This window comes from Impatiens glandulifera, chromosome 4 (genome assembly GCF_907164915.1).
Source record: "Impatiens glandulifera chromosome 4, dImpGla2.1, whole genome shotgun sequence".
Taxonomy (NCBI): Eukaryota; Viridiplantae; Streptophyta; class Magnoliopsida; order Ericales; family Balsaminaceae; genus Impatiens; species Impatiens glandulifera.
Genome location: NC_061865.1, coordinates 56784492 through 56805809, shown reverse-complemented (window position 1 = coordinate 56805809; position 21318 = coordinate 56784492). Strand labels below are relative to the sequence as shown.

The following is a 21318-nucleotide window of genomic DNA, read 5'->3' as shown; positions in this document are numbered from 1 at the left end:
TGATGAGATTATTACTAATAGTTGAGTTAACAAAGCTTAGGTGTTATCTTTTATCATTAGATTATTACTAATACTTGTTGTCTCAAAAAGTCTATAAACAATAATTAAAAGATTTTGTATTCTAGAGATACTTACATATCAATGAGGTATATTTGGTTCTAAATAAATAAAATACATTTATTTAGTTCAAACTAAAATTTTAATTCCATCATTTTACAAATCTTAAATTCAATATTATTTTCTCTCATATCATTTTTGTGTCTATCATGCGTAGACAACTCTTGTTATTTTTTATTATACATGCATCATTTAAAAACATAATAATAGATGTGGCATAATTTTTAAGAGATAAAAAAAATGAGAATAGATTTAACATAAATTGTATCCACTTGAGTCTATTGGTTTTCATCTCTTTGTAACTTTTAATTTTATTAGAAATTTATAAATCTTATAACTTTTTAGTAACTCCTTGATTTCTATAAATTTCTTTTAATTGAAATATGATATACATAAAATATATTCTTAATACATAGCTCTATAAGCTTCTTTAATCTTATTTATTGTTATAATATTATCTCTATTAACTTGGTATAGAGCATTATTCGGTTTTAGCAAACCTATGTAAACATGGACTTATTTTGCATTTTCTTCTACTTCAACTACTTATCTACTCCACAATCTCACCTCCATTAAACATTATCACAAAAACTTTATTCTTTAGAAATTTCAAATTTTATCTACCCTAAAAGGTTATGTTCTCTATCCTTATATTACTAGAGTTAATTCTTCCCCTCAAGCTTTTCTCGAGATCAATGTCGTTCACAGATTTAGTGTCCTCACTCAAAATCTTGTTTTTATCATTTGGGAGGAAGAAGACGAGAGGATCTTTCATGACTTCTCTCCAACCTATCAAAATCCCTCCATGCCCAAATAGTTGGTGAATTGTGCACCACATCTAAAGTCATCTAATGTGTTTTAGAACGCACATTATCTTCTCAATCCCAAACTCGTCTAATGCAGCTTCGTCTCCAGCTCCAAATGATAAAGAAAGGATCACTTCCGATGGCTACATACCTACATAAAATAAATAAATCACTGATAGTCTCGTGGGTGTTGGATAAAGCACATCTCAATAAGATTTCATCATGTATATTTTAGGACTTGGTCCTAAATACGAGTCACTCACCATAGCGGTAACAACTCGCAATTACCCCATCATCATCGAAGACCTTTAGGGAATACTTCTTACACATGAGATTTTCCTTGAATCACTATATTCCAACTCTATAAATCGGATCGAGAGGATCTTTTAAAGGTCCATCCAATTTTTCACACTCCAACTACTAAATCGGATGGAGAGGATCTTATGCTACTGGGTTGGGGGTTCTTCAACTACTAGATTTTTTTTAGAACGCTTCAACTACTAGATTTATATTTTGGGTCGCGGGCCTAGTGGGCCCAACATAAATAAAATACAATGTCAATTGTGTTACTATTTTGGTCAAAAAGCTAATATTTGTCGGTCCAGTCTATTTTTTTCAAATTTACAATTTTACGAGACATTCGATTGAAACTTGTCGAAGTCATCAAAACTAAAATTCTATGGAACACTCTGCATTTACCTGTTTATGACTCGGCTTGATATCCCAACTCTAGTACTAAAGACCATCCCATGACGAATCTTGACAATCTTAGTATCTCAACTCTCTATAATGGTAAATAAACTATTAAAATGGGTTGCGGTAACCATCTTCTTATTTCTTATATTAGACAATCATTTATTCATTGTTCCAATAATCCATATACGTAATATATTACATGTCTCATTAATCATTAAAAATCTTTCAAGTGTTTCCAAAATGTCTACGGACAATAATATATTGTTTGAATTGTTGTTTTTGACACAATTAGAATCCCACATCGGAAAATGATGGGAGTGAAAGAAGTTTCTTAGTATATAAAAGAAACTATATTCACAATTAGAATAAATCCCACATCGGAAGATGATGGGAGCTGGGGAAGTTTCTTAGTGTATAAAAGAAATTCTTCCCTCTTTAGTTTATTGGACCCAATATTTGTATCTTTTCTTTCTTATTAATTGATAGCCTTAGTGCTCGGAGATGTAGGCAACATTTTGGCCGAATTCCATTATCAAATTTTGTTAGTGTACTTTCGGTTGTTTTCTTCTTTTGTGTTTCTGTCAGGGTTTTTCCCAACAAGTGGTATCAGAGTCGAAAGCTCATCCTTGGCATGATAGAGTCTTCAAAAGGGGCGTCAACTCCTTCGTCATCCTAGACGTGGACACCAATGTCGAATTTGAAGTTTGCGGTAGAAATCTTTAATGGAACTGAGCATTTCGGCATGTGGCAATGTGATGTTCTAGATTGTCTTTTTCAGTAGGGTCTAGATGTTGCTATTGAGGTCAGAAAGCTAGATAGTATAGAAGAAAAAAAGTGGAGTATCATGAATCGGTTGGCGTGCGGAACAATTCGATCGTACCTGTCTAGAGAGCAGAAGTATGCCGTGAAGAATAAAACTTTTGCACAGAAACTGTGGCAAGCATTGAATGACAAATTTCTTAAGAAGAGTGGTCAGAATAAGCTATTTATGAAGAAGATATTGTTCCGGTTTGATTACCAATCAGGTACTACTATGAATGAACATATTACTAAGTTTAATGAATTAGTAGCAGATCTGTTAAACATTGATGTTAAGTTTGAGGATGAAGATCTTACTTTAATGTTGTTGCTATCGTCCCTTCCTGATGAATTTGAACATTTAGAAACAACGTTACTTCATGGGAAGGAAAATGTTTCTTTTGATGCTGTAAGTTCTGCTTTATATAGTCATTAACTGAGAAAGCAGGGCAAAAGGAAAAACAAAATAGGTACAGCAAATGAAGTATTGATGGTCAGGGCTGTCAGTAAAGCAAATCAAAAGGGAAAGGAAGAATATCCGAAAGTAGAGTTGTCAAAGATGAATGTTCTTTCTGTCGTGAGAAAGAATATTGGAAGATTAACTGCCCAAAGTTGAAGAAGAAAGAGAAAGATTCTGAAGATGCAAATGTTGCATAAAACAAATGTGATGCAGATTCAGAATACTCTTTATCGATGTCACACACAACATCACATCCTGATGCGTGGATTTGGACTCAACCTGCACTTATCATATGACACCAGTTCGAATATGGTTCTTTCACTTTAAGGAACTGGATGGTGGAGTTGTTTAAATGGGAGATGTTAATACATGTAAAATAAAAGGGATAAGTTCAATTAAGCTGAGAAATGATGACGGATTCACCAGAATTATCAAAGATGTTCGGTACATATCGAATATGAAAAAGAATCTCATTTCTTTGGGGGCTTTGGAGTCAAAAGGCCTACAAGTGAAATTGGAAAAGAGAATTCTTAAGGTAATCTCTGAAACGCTAGTGATGTTGAAAACTATCAGAAAAAGTAATAATTTGTATTATTATCAAGGTAGTACAGTTAATGGACAACAGATGTATCAACTTCTGGGAGCACTAGGGTTAGAGACAACAAAGCTATGGCATATGCGATTGCATGCTGGTGAGAAATCTATGCAAACTCTTGTCAAGCAAGGATTGTTGAAAGGTACAAAAGTTTGTAAATTGGATTTTTTGTGAACATTGTATTCTGGGAAAATAAATGCGAGTAAAATTTGGCACTACTATCCATAACACCAAGGGTATTTTGGACTATGTGCACTCAGATGTCTGGGGACCTGCCAAGAATCCTTCTCTTGGAGGTAGACATTATTTTGTTACTTTTATTGATGATTTTCCAGAAGAGTTTGGGTGTTTACTATGAAGAACAAAGATGAAGTGTTTGAGATTTTTTTTAAATGGAAAACTCAAGTTGAAGACGAGACAGGAAGAAAGATCAAAGTTCTCCAGACTGATAACGGTGGAGAACACAAGAATGATCCATTCCAGAAGTTATGCCAAGAATGTGGCATAGTTCGACACTTCACAGTCAGGAAAACACCACAACAGAATGGAGTATCGGAACGTATGAACAGGACATTGGTGGAGAAAGTTCGATGTATGTTGTCTAATGCTGGGTTAGACAGAAAATTTTGGGCAGAAGCTGTGTCATACGCTCAACATTTGGTAAATCGCCTACCATCATCTACACTTGGTGGCAAGACTCCATTAGAGGTATGGTCTGGAAAACCTGCAACTGATTATGATTCTTTGCATATTTATGGTTCTATAATATATTATCATGAAGTTGAATCAAATTTGGATTCACGAGGAAAGAAGTCTCTTTTTATGGGATTTACTACAGGAGTTAAAAAAATATCGCCTCTAGTGTTTGGATGCAAAGAAAACCATTATCAGTAGAGATGTTACTTTTGATGATTATTCAATGTTGAATAAGGTAACACCAGACAAGATTAATTGTACTCCGCAACAGGTAGAGTTTGAGTAGATAAAAATAAGCCCAACTATAAGTGACTCTCCGACGACAGACAAAGAGTTAAATGAGGAAGAGGTTTTGACCCAAGAACCTTCAGAACAACGTGAATCAATTTTCGTAAACAGGCCAAGACGAGTTACTCAAAAACCAGGTCGGTTTGTTGACATGGCGGCCTATGCACTTCTAGTCGTAGATGATGTTCCATCCACTTTTCAGATGTCATCTGAAGTACTAAAAATGGAAAAATTAGAGGTGTTATGGAAGATGAGATGCAATCTATTCAGAAGAATGATACATGCAAGTTGACGCATCTACGAAAAGGGAAGAAGGCTATTGGTGGTAAATGGATCTTTGCTAAGAAAGAAGGATTTTTCGAAAAAATTGATGTTCGTTACAAGGCAAAATTGGTAGCTAAAAACTACGCTCAAAAGGAAGGAGGTGATTATAATGAGGTACTTTCTCATATTGTTAAACACTCTTCCATTGGAATTTTGTTGGCATTGGTAGCGCAAATGAATTTGGAGCTAGCTCAATCAGATGTGAAGACTGCAGGCATACACGGTCATTTGAACGAGGAAATCTATATTTATAAACCAGATGGATTCAAAGTTGCTGATAAAAAAAATTGGGTTTGCAAGTTGAACAGGTCATTGTACAGGTTGAAGCAATCGTCGAGACAATGATACAAGGGACTTGACAAGTTTATGATGGAGCACAAGTACACAAGAAGCAGATTGAGTTCATGTGTGTATTTGCACAAATTGCAAGATGGTTCTTACATCTATCTACTCTTGTACGTTGATAATATGTTGATAGCATCAAAGAGTCAATATGAAGTTGATAAATTGAAGGATCAAATGGGTAGAGAGTTCGAGATGAAAGACATGGGGAAAACTAAATCTAATTGTTTAGATTTGGTAAACATCTTCCACGTTTGAGTCGGAGCTGAAGAGCGCCAATTGAAAACACTGAAGGTTTATTTTTTAATATTGAAGATTAGTATTTGGAAATCTTGCCAATGTGGAGATTTGTTGTTTTTGCACAATTAGAATCTCACATCGGAAAATGATGGGAGTGAAAGAAGTTTCTTAGTATATAAAAGAAACTATATTCACAATTAGAATAAATCACACATCGGAAGATGATGGGAGTTGAGATGTTTCTTAGTGTATAAAAGAAACTCTTCCCTCTTTAATTTATTGCACCCAATATTTGTATCTCTTCTTCCTTATTAATTGATAGTCTTAGTGTTCGGAGACGTAGGCAACATTTTGTCCGAACTCCGTTATCAAATTTTGTTAGTGGTCTTTTGGTTCTTTTCTTCTTTTGTGTTTCATTTAGAGTTTTTCCCAACATGAATTTCATCTAAATCATTGCATTGGCAAGGTTTAGGTCACGAAGAGGAATCTCTTTCGCGGAACACTTAAAAATGAGCTATATTTCCTACACCCAATGGTCAACCCTCCACCCACTCATCATGCTTTTATTGGTACTCGTTTCTCTACCAACTCTTTGTTATGTGTGAGTCGGTATTGTATACATTTATTTTGTATTCATACCTTATACATTATTGAAACTTTCGGTATATGAAAATTCATACATTTACTATACCTTGATTTCCGTATACCTTAATTTCAGTATGGTATCGATATTAAATCGTTGAACCGAACATATAACCTTAAAGTAGATCATTTAGCTTTTTCAACTAACAACATTTGTAGTTGTTCAACAAAGAAGGGCTTCGGTGGAAAGTATACTAAAGGGTGGGATCTTGCGCAATCATACTTTATTCTCTAATTCAAGGACCTCCCTCAAGGGGATTTATTTTCATTCAACGTCATATTATGTATTGAAAATTTAATTAAGATATTTTCATTGACATCATAATCTAGCTCAAAATCCACTAATTTTTCATCGTACACATCGTGAATTAAAATTGGTAATTCATGATTTTTAATTTTAAGATAAATGGTTCTAATAGGGATGACTTGGATTATGTCTTCTATAGGTGACTAACAACCCTTTTTTACTTGATCAATCGCTTCTTATTCGAACAACAAATCTGAAATAGAATAGGGGTTGATGACCTCAACTTTTCATACTCCACCCCTTGTAATATTTTACACGATCTCTTGACTAAAGAAGGACAGTGTGAAGTGACTCAGCAAAGTAAAATGGGAGCCCTTCTTGGTTCTTAGCAATTATTTGCTCTCACTCCCTTTTTTCGAGATTTGGGGTGATATCTTAACACAAGAGTTGTGAAGTCAGATACTCAATCTCACTCTCACAATTTGTTAGCTCATTTAATCCTTCTTAGCTTATACGACATCCCTCTTGCCCATATCAAATCTCTTTGAACTTTTCATCTCAATAACTAGCCTTTCAACATCTGAAAGGCTAGACATACAGATATACAGATCTGATCAACATAAAATGAGGTTATCACCAACTATCTCGTTTGTCTAAACAAAATTAATGACTCCAACACATGCATATTTGCTGTGTTTCTTCCCGATGAAGTAGACATGATAATGGGACGTTCAGGCCATACCACACATGTGTTTTGCTATCAACACAAATAAATTCTAGATAACGAATATGTGAATTAGAGTGATACACCCTCATTTTAACTCAATCGATCTCTTATAATATCTTGGTATTTTTATCAAGCTCAATAAATCCCCTAAGATCATTCATGTCCCAACTAAGATGATCATGATTTCTTAAGGAGACATGATAATAGGACGTTCAGTCCATACCATCACCTTATACACGTGTGTTTCATTATCAACACAAATAAATTCTAGATAACGAATATGTGAATCGGAGTGATGCACCCTCATTCTAACTCAATCGATCTCATATAATAACTTGGTGTTTTTATCAAGCTCAATAAATCCCCTAAGATCATTACTGTCCCCACTAAGATGATCATGATTCAACATATTCGTCACCATTCCAAAGAATTGAATCCATTACCCTCCCTATCTACGTGAGGTCTTAGAATGTGTTTAGGTGCAACAACTTGTGGATTCTCACTATTAATCGACCGACCATCAACGAGTCGTCGAATTCCTTCGTCGACTAATGGTCTAATACACTTATTAATTAGAATGATAAATGTTGTTTTAGATTTGTTTCATAGAGTAATATATCTTCCTCGAGAATTGAAGTCATACCAAAAGATCAATTAGGTCGAGCCTGAGATGTCATCGGTTCCAAGTTGACGTCTGAAGAGCCCGAAGTAATAGCTTTAATTGGATCAAGTCTACCTCAATCGTTCTTTTTCCCGTTCTTTATTTTTAATATAGTTATAACTCCGGGACGCGCCTCCAACGTTTGAAATTCAAATAATTTGGGTCTGACATGAACCTTCTTCGTCCAATCTACCCAAATAGACTGTCTCTTAAGGTCTACCACTAATGCAAATGTTTGATCTTCAACCGCATGACATTTTGGTTGCACCACTATGGGTTGAGTTTGCTTCCTAAGTTGCGTGTCAACTGGAGACATCTCCCTCTTTTGGTTCTGGAAGCGGAGTTTAGTCGATGACCGACCTCTTTCTAGAGTCCTCCCTCTACCACGAATGACATTAATAGTACAACGCATAGCCTCCCCTTCTAGACGTGTGAGGCGCCCTTAGAGTGCTGAGAAATCCGATTAAAGATGTTGGTCGATGTAACCCTTGAACTTCCCAAATCTCTCGTGATATTTTGCATCGTTTACCCCAAAACTCATATGAGGTTATCTGTCCACCAATTGTACCACACGACCCTGTGCTCATCAAAAACAAGCTCTTCTCAAGACCATTAGATGCATCGGGGATTGATTTTTAATAGCTTTAATAGCTATTTGAAGGGTGTCACTTTAAACTTCTCTCTCTCATCTATTTGTACAAATCTTTTAACTTTAAAAAATAAAAATAAAAACTATGTGAAGTCTATTTCTTTATCAATAATGACTCTACATAAATAAAATAAATAAATAAAAAAGTTAAAGAGAGAAAGATAATATATAGATATCCTAGAAAATTAAACATTTAAATTAAATTAATTAAAGTATTTTTAAAATAACATAAATAATTAAATAAATATTTAAAACAAACAGTTAAATTTTGAACAGTTATTTAAGATTAAAATAAAATCAAAGATTAAGATTAAGATTATTTCTAAGATTAAGAATTAAAAAATTCAACTGTCCTTTCTTTTTACTATTAAATTAAAGTACTAACAAAAATAAGAAGGGGATAAGTACCTACTTGCTTCAAATACAGAAACGAGAACTAACATTGAAAAATAAAAATTTGAACAAATTAAATTTTTTTTATTGTTTATATTGTATTAAATGATTTTATTTTCTGAAAAAATTAAAAATTAATTCAGATAGGCAATCAAAATTTTAATTAATTTCATGTCACCACAGTATTTAAACTTCAATAAATTGATCTTATATATAACTCATTCAAACTCAAAGACTAATTTACTATGCTTTTAATATATATTTTTCTTGTAAAATCAAATATTTTAGTTAAATCAAGGAAAAAGAAAATGTTATATTAACGCAAAAAAAAAATATTAGTTGGGTAGAAATCACAACAAGAAACACATTAACATGAATTAATCAAGGATTATAAAGTAAATTTTAAGTGCCACTTTTGAAATACTTACGAATACAAATAAAAAAACTCTTATGGGAAAGAATAGATGAAGAGTGAGAAATGGATGTTATGTATTTTGTTTTTAAATTACAATATATATATATATATATATATATATATATATATATATATATATATATATATATATATATATATATATATATATATATATATAACGATATTATAAATAAACAAAATCACGGATAAGAAGTTGATTCGAGATATATGTTAGACACATTTTTTTAAAACAGTTATCGTCTTCATCTTATTTAGGAACTTATAGTAATATTGATTCAACACTAGAATCATTTCACAACGAACTTGACAAAAACAATCACCAAATTCAAAAAAAATTATAGAGAAAATTATATCAAATTATATCTTACCCTTTTAAAGAGGTAGGAAGAGAGATAAATGATAAGTTGAATTGGGTTGTGAAATTAATATGAGAATAAGTATATATTGCTTAATTAATTAAAATATTCAAACGATTTATGAGCAAATTGAGAATTTTTAATAACCTAAGAAAACAATAACTTATATATACGTGGAAAAAAAGAAAAAATGAACCGAAAATATTAATCAGATTAATGAAATTATGATATATAATCTGAATTATTAGAATGAAAAATAACATTCCTTCAAAGGAGAACTCCAGGATGGAGTATCACTAAAAATCTTGAAATAGAATATAATTAGAGATAATATAGATTTTGATAGTCAATAGGTTCTCATTTATTTTAGAGATAATTTAGCTCATTTAAAAATATTTTATGAAGCTAAATATGGATTTTAATATTTATAAGGAAATGTTAATAAATTTATGAACTTATTAAATTATGTTAAAACATTCCTTCTTTTAAATTATTTTCCGGCCGGGATGAGATACTCAAACCAAAAAAAAATGTTTTCAAATAATTTATCGAAAATTTTTCATTAAGACTCGCTTATTAAAGTGTTTGAAATGACCCTATGATATTAGTTGGCTTTTGGGGAATTTTTTAAAAAAAAAAAAATAGGGTTATTTGATAAAAGGGAAAATGAGAAACTTGTACAGAATGGAATATAAAAAAAAAACTTTAACTCCCATTTTTGAATTACATATTACATTTTTTAATGTTTTTAAGGTTGATTTGTTTGGTTGTATTTATTTAATTTATAATAAGTAATATTATAATTTGTGTTAATTTAGTTTTGATTATATATACATGTGTGTTTTTCTTTTCTTTTTTAAACATTGATGAAACTAGAAAAAATCTTAGTGAGGATATTCACTTCAATTTAAACGTTTTAAGTTAGAATTGAACGCATCAGATTAGACATCAACTATTGACATTGATTGAATTTTATTTATTTATTAGTTTCTAAGCTTATTGGTGTGTGAATGAAAATATTGCTCTAATGAACTCATTTTTTAAGTTAAATTAGATTTCGTAAATATATTTTACTTGTATATTAAAGTATTTTAATAATCTTTTTTCGCTAAAAATTTATTCTTTCGAACTATTCAGCTAACCAAATTTTGGAATGATAAAAAAAAAATATCTTATTGATGTGTGTTATATTATTAAGTAGATGAGTAATTTTGATTGTAGAATATTTTAATTTTCCGAAATAGGTGATGTCTTTTTTGAGTCATTCTTTTCTAAATTTTAAGCTTAATTTATTAACTTTTATAGTTTAAAGTTATTGTCTTAGATCACAATATTTTAATATGTTTCACTTTTATTTTCTTTTTTCATGTATATATATTAGTTTAAAACATGATTCTGATTTTAGTATATAATTCTAATTAATATGAATATATATACTTACAAAATTGCAATATTATTTATCATGTTATATTTGTTTAGAGAAAAGTACTATAAAAAATTGGAACCAAATCAAGTTTAACTCCATTATTTTATTTTGGCTATAGGTTTGAATTGATGTAATTGTCATTAGAATTTAATTATTATGTTAAAAAATCCTAAACTTAGATTTGAAAGTAAATATAGTATGTGATGGATCCAGATTTTAGAAAAAATATTAGGTGACTTAAAAAAATCATAATTTTTTTTTTTTATAAAACGAGTTAATAAATGTATATTTTACTATTTTTTAATAAATAGATAAACAAATAGTTAATTATATTGAATTGTTTTAAGAAATTATGAGGTATTGTCAAATTTTTACCATAATTTTTTCAGGATAGAGCCCTACATCGTCCCTGAATATAGTGAATTGAAACTTAAATAATCATATATTTTAAAATTCAATTAGAACTATATGTCTAATTACATTTTCCAAACATTACTAAGATATTTCAAGTGACAAACGTTTTTTAAAAAAAAAGAAATTGAACTTTGATTATGACGTCTTAAATTAAAGTGTGGTGTAATTTTATAAAAAAAAGAAATTGAACTTTGATTATGACGTCTTAAATTAAAGTGTGGTGTAATTGTGTTGTTTATTAATATTTAAAAAAAAACATTGATATATATTAGAATTTAATTTAAAGCATAGAAGAAGATGAAATTAAAGTTTTAATTTGAACTAAATAAAATGTTTTTTTTTTGTATATATTAAAGTTCATTGAGAACCAAACATACCTTAATGATATGTAATTAAGTCTATGTTTGGCCTATAAAATCTTTCACATTATTCCTTATAGACTTTTTAAATTAACAACTATTAGTGAAAATCTAATGATAAAGATAACACCTGAAACTTTGTTTTGTACTCTGATAACTAGTGTGAAATAGAATTATTATAATATTTTGGAAAATCAAGATTATTAATATGATAGAGAAAATATTAAAACTTTGTATAAAAAGTTTTAGTACAAGAAAATAAGTTTCTCTACCAAATTCAAAATATTAGATTATATTAAAGAAGTGAAACTAACTTTTTTTTTAATTAAAAATAATAAAATATATAATAAATAATATTCTACTTTAACTTTTATTTATTTATTATTATTATTATTTGTTTATTTTAGAAAAAGGTAATAGACTAATTGGATTTAGTTACTTTGAATTATTTTCGAAATTTTTCTAAATACTATTAACATTTTTTTTTAACTTTAAAAAATTATGTAGGCCTAAGTATGTTATATTTGTCTAACATTTATTTATTTATTTATTTAGGATTTTATATACTTGTACACATTTATTTTCATTCTTGTACTTTCTTTAAAAAAAATCACATAAATTAAATATTATTCTTCTTTAACTTGTATTTTTAAATCTATAAATAATATGCTTCTTTAACTTTTATTTATTTATTTATTATTATTTTTTTGTTTATTTTAGAAAAGGTAGTAGACTAATTGGGTTTAGTTACTTTTTACTGCTTTGTTATTTTATTTTTTAAAATTTGTTTCCTCTTTATAAGATGATGTTAGTAAAAACTCTTAATTTATAGTTAACTTATATAAAAACTATTTTTATTGTTATTATTTTAATTTTAATTTTAATTTTAATAAATAATTAATTTGATATAAAATACTGGTTAATGGACATAAAAGTACTATCATGTAAGAACAAATTTTGGAATTATGAAAATTAAACAAATATAACAGTTTCTTAAACAATAATAAAATTACATAAGTACCCTCCTCCATTGATTAGTTTCATACGAACCCTCCATTACTCACAATCCTTCCCCATTTTTTAAAGGTCAAGAACCCTAAAAAATGCTAAACCTTATTGCTGCTGCTGGTGCTGCTGCTTTCCTCTTGATGATCTGGTTCATGGGTAAGAGGGCTTTCCACCGTAATCCCACTTGAATCGGAAGAAGAAGAAGAAGAAGAAGAAGAAGAAGAAGAAGAAAAAGAAGAAGAAGGATCAACGGTCAGATCGTAGAAGAACCGCATCTTCGCCTCCTTCTTTCGATAAATCTTGCTCAGAACCCAGTTCTTGTTCATGGCGGCCGCAGCATTGTCCGAGCTCTGCACAATTTACGTTTCCCAAACTGATAACTTGTAAAGATTAAGGTTTAAGATATGAAACATGGGTACGTACCTTGGAAAGTTTGATCTTTTTCTTGGGATTGACGGCTGAACCGTCAGCGGCGGCGGAAGGCGCAGGCATGCGATACTGGTGCATGAACCAATCGGTCTCGAAACCGTTTGGAAACATGCCTCTGTAATAGACAAAGATTTTCATCATACCCAGAATTACTTCATTTCCCTCTGAAGCCACGATTTGTCTGTCGATTCCGGTGGCCTTCCAGTAGCCGAAGGAGCGGCTGGGGATGTCCCCATTTGGGTAAATGGCTTCATTGACGCTGAAGAAGTATTTCTCTTTCTCAGAATCACCTGCGCCGGAAAAGATTAATAGAATTCGAAATCAACTGACAGACAGACAGACAGGGGATTAGAAAAAACAAGAATGTACCTGGCAAATCCCATGGATCCGATTTACAGATTTCGAATTCAGGTATAATGAGAGAGGGCAATGGGCGGGACATGACCTTATTGCGCAGGTAATGAAGAATGAGCTCTTCATCTTTCGGTTCGAACTTAAAACCAGTTGGAAGTCTCATTAAGACACCATTCTTGACACTCTCCATTGAAACAACTGATCGGAGAGAATAAGATAGAAAGAAAGAAGAAGATATGTGAGTGTTGTGAATATATGGAGAGCTTTTATAATGTTATAAGGAATTAGGAAGGGTGGGGAGCTTCACCATACACAAACGAAACCCCATTTGGAGTGAACAACACTCAAACCCACTTCTTTTATTATTAGAATTTTAATCAAAACAACACTTGTATGATCCATGTCAAAAGTTCTACCTTTTTTATAATTACTCCTATAAAAAATGCCACTTTTGGGATTTCAAATAAGACCATTAAGAGCTTGTTTGATCTTGGTTTTCTATTATTAAAAAAATCAATTATATCACATATAATTTCAATCATCAAATTAGTTAATTAATCGAGCATAATTTCTTATAATAGTTGACACTGCCTCTTTTTTTTCAGTCGACATATAATGCGGCATCCATATTGTATTTGTCAAATTTGCATATCGTGATTCCAAATTTCCTCGTGTCGAGGCCAAGCTTGTTTTCGTTTATGCCTTGGTGTTTAAGTGTTGTCGTATATGTCTCGATGATATAGTTTAAATTAATAATCTTATCGTTTTGTCGTTTACATAGCTTAATTTAGTAATCTCGTTATATTGTCGTTTATATTTTGATGGCACAACTTAATTTAATAATTTCATCGTGTTTTCGTTTATATCTTGATGTCAACTTAATTTAATAATTTTATTGTATTGTTGTTTATATTTAATGACAAAACTTAGTAATTTATTAAATATTCTAACTTGCAAAGAAGTATTTACAAAATAAATCGGGTATTCAAAATATCAATAAGGTATTTAGGAAGTAAAAGTAAATGTTACACATTTTGAAATTCAAGTAGGAGGAAAAACTAAATTCAAGCTTATAAGGTAAACACTCAACTTTCAAGGTATAGTCAATTGTGATTGTAGATGAGTTAAGAAAAATCAAGACACAAGAAGAACTCTTTCTTTCTATGTTTTGTCTTCCGCTATTTGAATAATTTCTCTTTATTTTTCTTATGATTTATTGTTTGTTCTATATATGACAACTTATCTTATAATTTGATCAATTATAATGTTATGAGAAAATTTATAATTGTAATCGAGGTAGGGTGAAATTGATACTTTAATTACTAAATTGTTAAAAATAATAATAATAATAATAATAAGATTTTCTTCACAATTGACAATTAAAAAAAAACAAAGGCAACACTAGAATGTAATAAAAGCCATCTAAACCAAGTCTTGGAGGGGAAACAAATAAGTGATGTTCTTTGCGTGAATTATTTGGATTCTTTATTTGAATAAATAAATAAAATCTTCAATTATATTAATTTACTATATAACTTTTTCTTTTTCTTTTATATATTTTTTTATGAAGATAAGTTTTGAGGTTTACCATAAGCAAGAATGAAGTGTCAAAATGTAGATACATACTTTTGAGTTTTTCAAGTTATTTTTAATTGTTGATCATTGTAATAATTTTGTTTATGACTAAATATTATATAATGTTAAGATGCATTATTTTTTTTGTCTTAGAATTGTAATTTACAAGTGATAAAATTAAACTTAATAAACCACATAAATATATTTTTCAAGAATTCTAATCAATTCAAATATCACCCTACCCAATTTTGGGTAGTTTTCAAGTATGAATTAATTATCAATATGTGGATGAGAGTTTTGAGTCATGTCTATCGGTTTAACTCTTTTTCCCCCAATTTTAAGCTTATATTTAGTAACTTTTACATGTGAAAGTTATTGTCTTATATCACATTTTATTTAATACATTTTACTTTTTTTTATTTGTTACTTGTAATATAGTAATTTAAAACATGATTTGTAATAAACATTGACCTTAAAGAGATATAAAAAAAAAAAAAAAACATTTCTTGATTTTGGATAGATAGTATATGATTCTGATTAATATGACTATATAATTTTCTGTATTATTTATCATATTATGTTTGTATTGGAAACGTATTATAATTGAAAATGAAAGGAAATTAAATTAATTTAACTCATATGTTTAATTAATGTAGAAAAAAGTTCACTTAAACGCACATACTAATAAAAATTTATTTAAACATACGTAATATCAAAAATTGGCTCATTTAGCCTATTTTAGTAAATTATGGTTAATTTTTATTTTTTAATTTATATATTTATTAATTAAATATTAATATATTTTCTCTCTAATTTTTTTTCATTAATAAAAACTCTCTAATTTTAAATTTTTTATAAATATTTTATTATTTTACATAAGTATTTATTATTGATTATTTTAATTTAATTATATATATATATATATAATAGACATTTGTCATTAATTATTTTAACTTTATATTTTTTTCTTCTTTTTTATTATTTTTTCTTATATTAATATTAATTATTAATTATTTTAAAATTATTTAATCCCAATGATGAAAAATAATAATGACTTATACTTTCAATAATAAAAATCTTTTAACACAAAAATAAATTAATTAATATTAAGATAATAATAGCAACTCATTCATCAAACACTAAAAAAATAATAAACAAATATTAGACAAAACAATATTATTTACTATTACTATAAGTCATGAATAAAAAATAAATAAAAAATTATTAATTTTATTTTTGTTCATATTAAATTAAATAAGAAAACAAATCTTTTAAAAAAATATTAAAGTAAAACATAAAATTTATAAAAAAAGTTATTAAAGTTTTTCAAAAATGAGAATTTAAGATTTATTAGAAATAAAAAATGATATAAAATGAAGATGAAATACAAGAAAGAAACTATTATAAAAATAATAAAAAATTTAAAAAAGAAATAAATTACCTGGTTTAATCAATGTAAAAGAAAGAGAGAGAAAATATATTAATATTTAATTAATAAATATATAAATTTAAAAATAAAAATTAACCATTGTTATTAAAAGAGGCTAAATGAGCTAAATTTTAATAGTACGTATGTTTAAATGAACCTCTTACTAGTACATACGTCTAGGTGAGCTAGTTATACAAGTATATACGTCTAAGTGAGCTTTTTTCCATTAATGTAACTAGCACATATCCCCACATTGCAAGAATTAGTTAAACTAGAAAGATTTTGTGCGATGCACACGGATGAAAATATAAATAAAAAAAATTTAATAAAAAAAATAATATATATTTAATGTTTAAATTTTATAATAAATTACGAATAATATATTAAAATAAAAAATAGAACGCTCTCATCCCACATTTTATTCATTTCGGTAAAACAACTTATCTTCTCACATATCTCATCACTTTGATCAATCAAATATTTGATTTATATTTTTTAATATTTAACATCGTGACCTCACATTTTGGCCAATTAAATATTTAATTCATATTTTTTTAACCATTTTCAATTGATATCGGCCTATTATCCCTCGACAAACCACATCTCAATCACACTTGGTTAAAAGGTTTTACTTGTTTTGTTAACTTGCGAGTTTGAAACATACCTATAGCATTTTTAATTTAATTTTTAACCGTTTTAAATTTATAGGTAGGTCAATCCACAATCCGACCCAAGTATCTATTTACTCTCACATATATATTCAAATTAATCACAACTCTCGACCCAGCAATCTGGACAATTTAAAAATTAAGCATCATTATATATATATATACTTTAAAAGTTATTTTAGAATTAATAATTAAATTATATATTTTTAAAATTAATTTATAAATTTTAAATAAATTAAAATTAAATGTAAGATAACTTTTTAATCAAATTGATTAATTTTATATGAATCTATTTATAAATAGATAAAATTGAAATTGTGTTTAAACGAAAAAATATTATTAAATTTATTAATATATATAATTAAAGTCTATCATTTCAATTAAATTAAAATAATAATATTTTTAATTAAAAAAAATTTGTTTAAAGTGAAATTATTTTCAAATAAATTCACCTTATAAAGTAAAAAAAAAACTATTAAATATACATTTAAATAAGGTGCAATTGCAACCATAAAACATATATGAAAATGAGCAAATAATAAAAATTTTAAACACAAATATTAACATTTTCTATATCTCATTATTGATCAACATCTACCTTCACTTTGGGCATTTTTCTCCAACTAATTTGTCGTTATCGATCACAGTATACCCTCATTTTGTGCATTTGATTCAATTCGAACTATCATTCTTTTAATCCCTCAAATTTGTACACATATCATCTAAAATCTGACAATTCTTTTAATCTCTCAAATTTACACTCACATATACCATCATCGTAATCATTTTAATCTTTATAATACACCTTCTAAAATGCGCATCAATTAAGACACAAAACATAATCTCATTTTCGAAATGTGAATACACCACTTGTGATTATTGAATTTTATTATAATTTTGTGTATGTATATATTTAGTATATAAACTCGAATATATAAAAAAAAATATTTTATAATAAATCATTTAACATTTTAGCTAATTTAACATTTTAGCTAGAGAGTTAAGAATATTTTTATAATTTAATATTTAATTATATAATACAAAATAATTAATGTATATAATTATTTATTACAAAATTCAAGTAAAGTTAACATATAAGACTAAAAAATAAAAATTAAAAAAATAATATATTGGCGTATTTAATAAATATAAAAAAAATTAACCTAATAAAAATAAATGAAGAAAAATAATCAAACAAATTAATTTATTTTTATTTAAATATATCACAAATTAATTTTTAAATAAGTTTTATACATACTTAATATTTAATATATAATTATATAAATTATAAAATTATTAATATATGATAAAATTATTTATATACGAAGACTTACGCATCTACTACGATAATATATTCATTATTTTGGCCAAATCAATGATATTTAATTACTCACCAAGTTTACCCTCGTTTTAAACATTATACACTAATAAATATTTTAAAAATAAATATTTTAAAAGTTAATATTAAGGGTTTCTCTATGCTAAATTTATATATATTAATTTTTTTATATATAAATTTTATATTTTTAATAATTAATTTATATTTTATTTTCTCTCATTATATATATATAATTATATGGATTATAACATAATTAATTTAAATTTATCATATAAGAAGAGAGAAAAAAAAGTTAATTAAAAGAGAAAAATATATATATTAGAAGAAAAAAATAATTAAGATAGATAAATTAAGAAATAAAAATTACCTGATAACCGTGGATGGTTTTATAGAACTTATATGGTAAGTGTCATTTTATATATATATATTATAATTAATTTGAATATTTAATTTAAATTCTATAAAAATTGAAGTAAAATTATTCTTATTTAAAAAAAAGTCCTAAATCTAGATTTTGGAATTAAATATAGTAAAAATAAAACTTAAATAATCATATATATTTTGTAATTCAATTAGAAAGTTTTTCCAAATCCTTACTTTAGAAACAAAATGAAAATGCATAATGGTTTCAACTTTCCCTAGATTTAATACAATTAGGGAATTCATGATATAGAAAAATAGAACATGTAACTTCTTCTCCAATATTTTCAATTGATTTTTGGATACTACAATTTATGGAATTAGAAAATGAGAAAAGAAAAATATAGTTCAATGAAATTTGGAATGATATTAGAAAAACATGAAGATTTTTTAACAACTTAATTAAACAATTAAACAATTTAAAAATTAGAATAAATGAGACATTAATATCAATCAAATTACTAAATCTATAAATTCTCAAGCTAGTTTAGTAGCCTAGAGAAATTATTCACCAGTTTCTTATATAAAATTGTAAACAATTGTTGGCATACTTGAATGAAATGTTATTTTTATTTTATTATGGAATAAGCAATTTTTTAATTATTTAGCCTTTTTATCATTTTTCTCTCCATACAAATTGTAATCCCGTAAAATCTCCTTTGTATCAGTTTTTTTTTGGAAAGCTGAGTTTTGAAAAGTTTAACATCAATTTGCGTGTCAATAATTTTCTTTTAAAATAAAATATAATTTTTAAAAGATGTCATTAATATATGACAACGTTTTAAAAATAATTAAAAATAATTAATTGCATGATTCAATTTTAAATAATTCAGGAATTTATCAAATTATAATTTGAGTTAAAAATCCATTAACTTAAATTAATTAAACATAATTAATTTAAAAGATTATTTATTTTGAAACAAAGTCGTTAATTGATTTTTGAAAATCAATAAAAGTTGATATACGTATACAAATGTATTGATCAAAGTTTTCTTTCAGTTCGTAATTTGGTGATATTCGGGAAAGGGCTTTCGTACTTCATCCTTCGTATCCGTTTTAAAAATAGTCTCTACTTATAAAGTTGTTTTTTTGAAAATCGGTTATATAACGTTTGAGTTTTAACCAATTATTCTTCTGGTCCTAGTTAGGGGTGTTCATCGGTTCGGTTTTCGAGTTATTCGAGTTCCTCGGTTCAGTTTATTCGAATTTTTATTTTTTTAGCCAATTCGAAAACCGAACCGAATACGAATTTGATATTCGGTTCGAATTTCGAATAATTCGAATTCAAACCGAATTCGTTTTTTTTATTTTTTGAAACTTGCATAATTCAAAATAAATTGCACCAGCCAAGAATTGAACCAGGATTTATACCATGGCAGGGTACTATTCTACCACTAGACCACTGGTGCTTTTGTTACCTTCTTTTTTATTATTAAATCTCGAGTTCAAAATATTCTAATTTGATTATTTTGAATTTTTTCTTAAACTAACTTTGGAAAAATAAATAATAAAAAAATAAATTCAGTTTTCTGTTTGGTTTTCGAGTTGAAACCCAAACTCGAAAACTAATTCAAAAATCGTGTTTGAATTCGAATTGGTTTGAAATTCGATTCGAAAACCGAAAATGAAATTCGAATTCGGTGAATTCGAATTCTGTCGGATATTCGGTTCAGACCAAATATTGAACACCCCTAGTCATAGTCACGATTTTAGGTTTTAACTTTATTTAAAATATTAAAACAACAATATTTAAATAATGGTACCAGTTGCAGATGATAACTAGTGTGGAAACAGTTAAAGAATATCAATCATTTTTAAAGTAATTAGGGTTTAGAAATAAACAACAAACGAGCCTTTGTTGAAATATTTTGTGGAAATATCCCAAAATATTTAAAATGCATATTCTAATTTTTCGAGATTTTTAGAAAATGATTTGGAATCCAAAAATTATAAAATAGTTTTGGATTTTGAAAAGTGGAACCAAACAGGCCAAGACCGGAGTCCTAAGGCTAGGGTTTGTTTTTATCGGTCGAGGTCAAAAAACTCTCGGTTCGGGTCGAGGTTCGGGATCTTCGGTCGGAGTGTCGAAGTTCCTCGGTCGAGGTGCTAAGGACTCTCGGTCCTTGGCTGATCTTACCGGTCTAGGTGTAAAAACCTATCAATCTTGGGTTAGCTTGGGGCTAAGTTTCTCGGTCGAGGCGTATAAAAATCTTGGTCTTGGGCTAGCTATAGGTCATGGGGTTAGAACTCTCGGTATTAGGGTTAGGACTCTCAGTCTTAAGGTTAGGATTCTCGGTCCTAGGGTTAGGGAGTCTCGGTCCCAAGGTTATAAATTTCGGTCATAGGGTTGGGACTCTCGATCCTAGGTTTAAGATTATTAGTCTTAGGGTTAGGGAGTCTCGGTCCCAAGGTCGGACCTCTCGG

At 28.0% G+C, this 21318-nt stretch overlaps 1 protein-coding gene across 1 annotated transcript; it reads right to left on the bottom strand.

The window, feature by feature from the left end:
* Positions 1-12778: 12778 nt before the first annotated feature.
* On the bottom strand, positions 12779-13653 carry LOC124935487 (NAC domain-containing protein 83-like). The gene is made up of 4 exons (XM_047475917.1): positions 13479-13653; positions 13104-13399; positions 12951-13030; positions 12779-12863 (listed from the first exon to the last, which is right to left on the bottom strand). Exons 1-4 carry the CDS (start codon positions 13651-13653, stop codon positions 12779-12781), a joined length of 636 nt encoding a protein of 211 aa, XP_047331873.1.
* Positions 13654-21318: the final 7665 nt, after the last annotated feature.

Bases quoted from the DNA above. Each gene is read 5' to 3' on its own strand.
- LOC124935487 (XM_047475917.1), bottom strand. From the start codon at position 13,653: ATGGAGAGTGTCAAGAATGGTGTCTTAATGAGACTTCCAACTGGTTTT. The intron at 13,031-13,103 runs GTACGTACCCAT...TAAATTGTGCAG, and splicing joins AAAAGATCAAACTTTCCAAG to AGCTCGGACAATGCTGCGGC. The intron at 12,864-12,950 runs GTTCTTCTACGA...TTCCGATTCAAG, and splicing joins AAGAAGGAGGCGAAGATGCG to TGGGATTACGGTGGAAAGCC.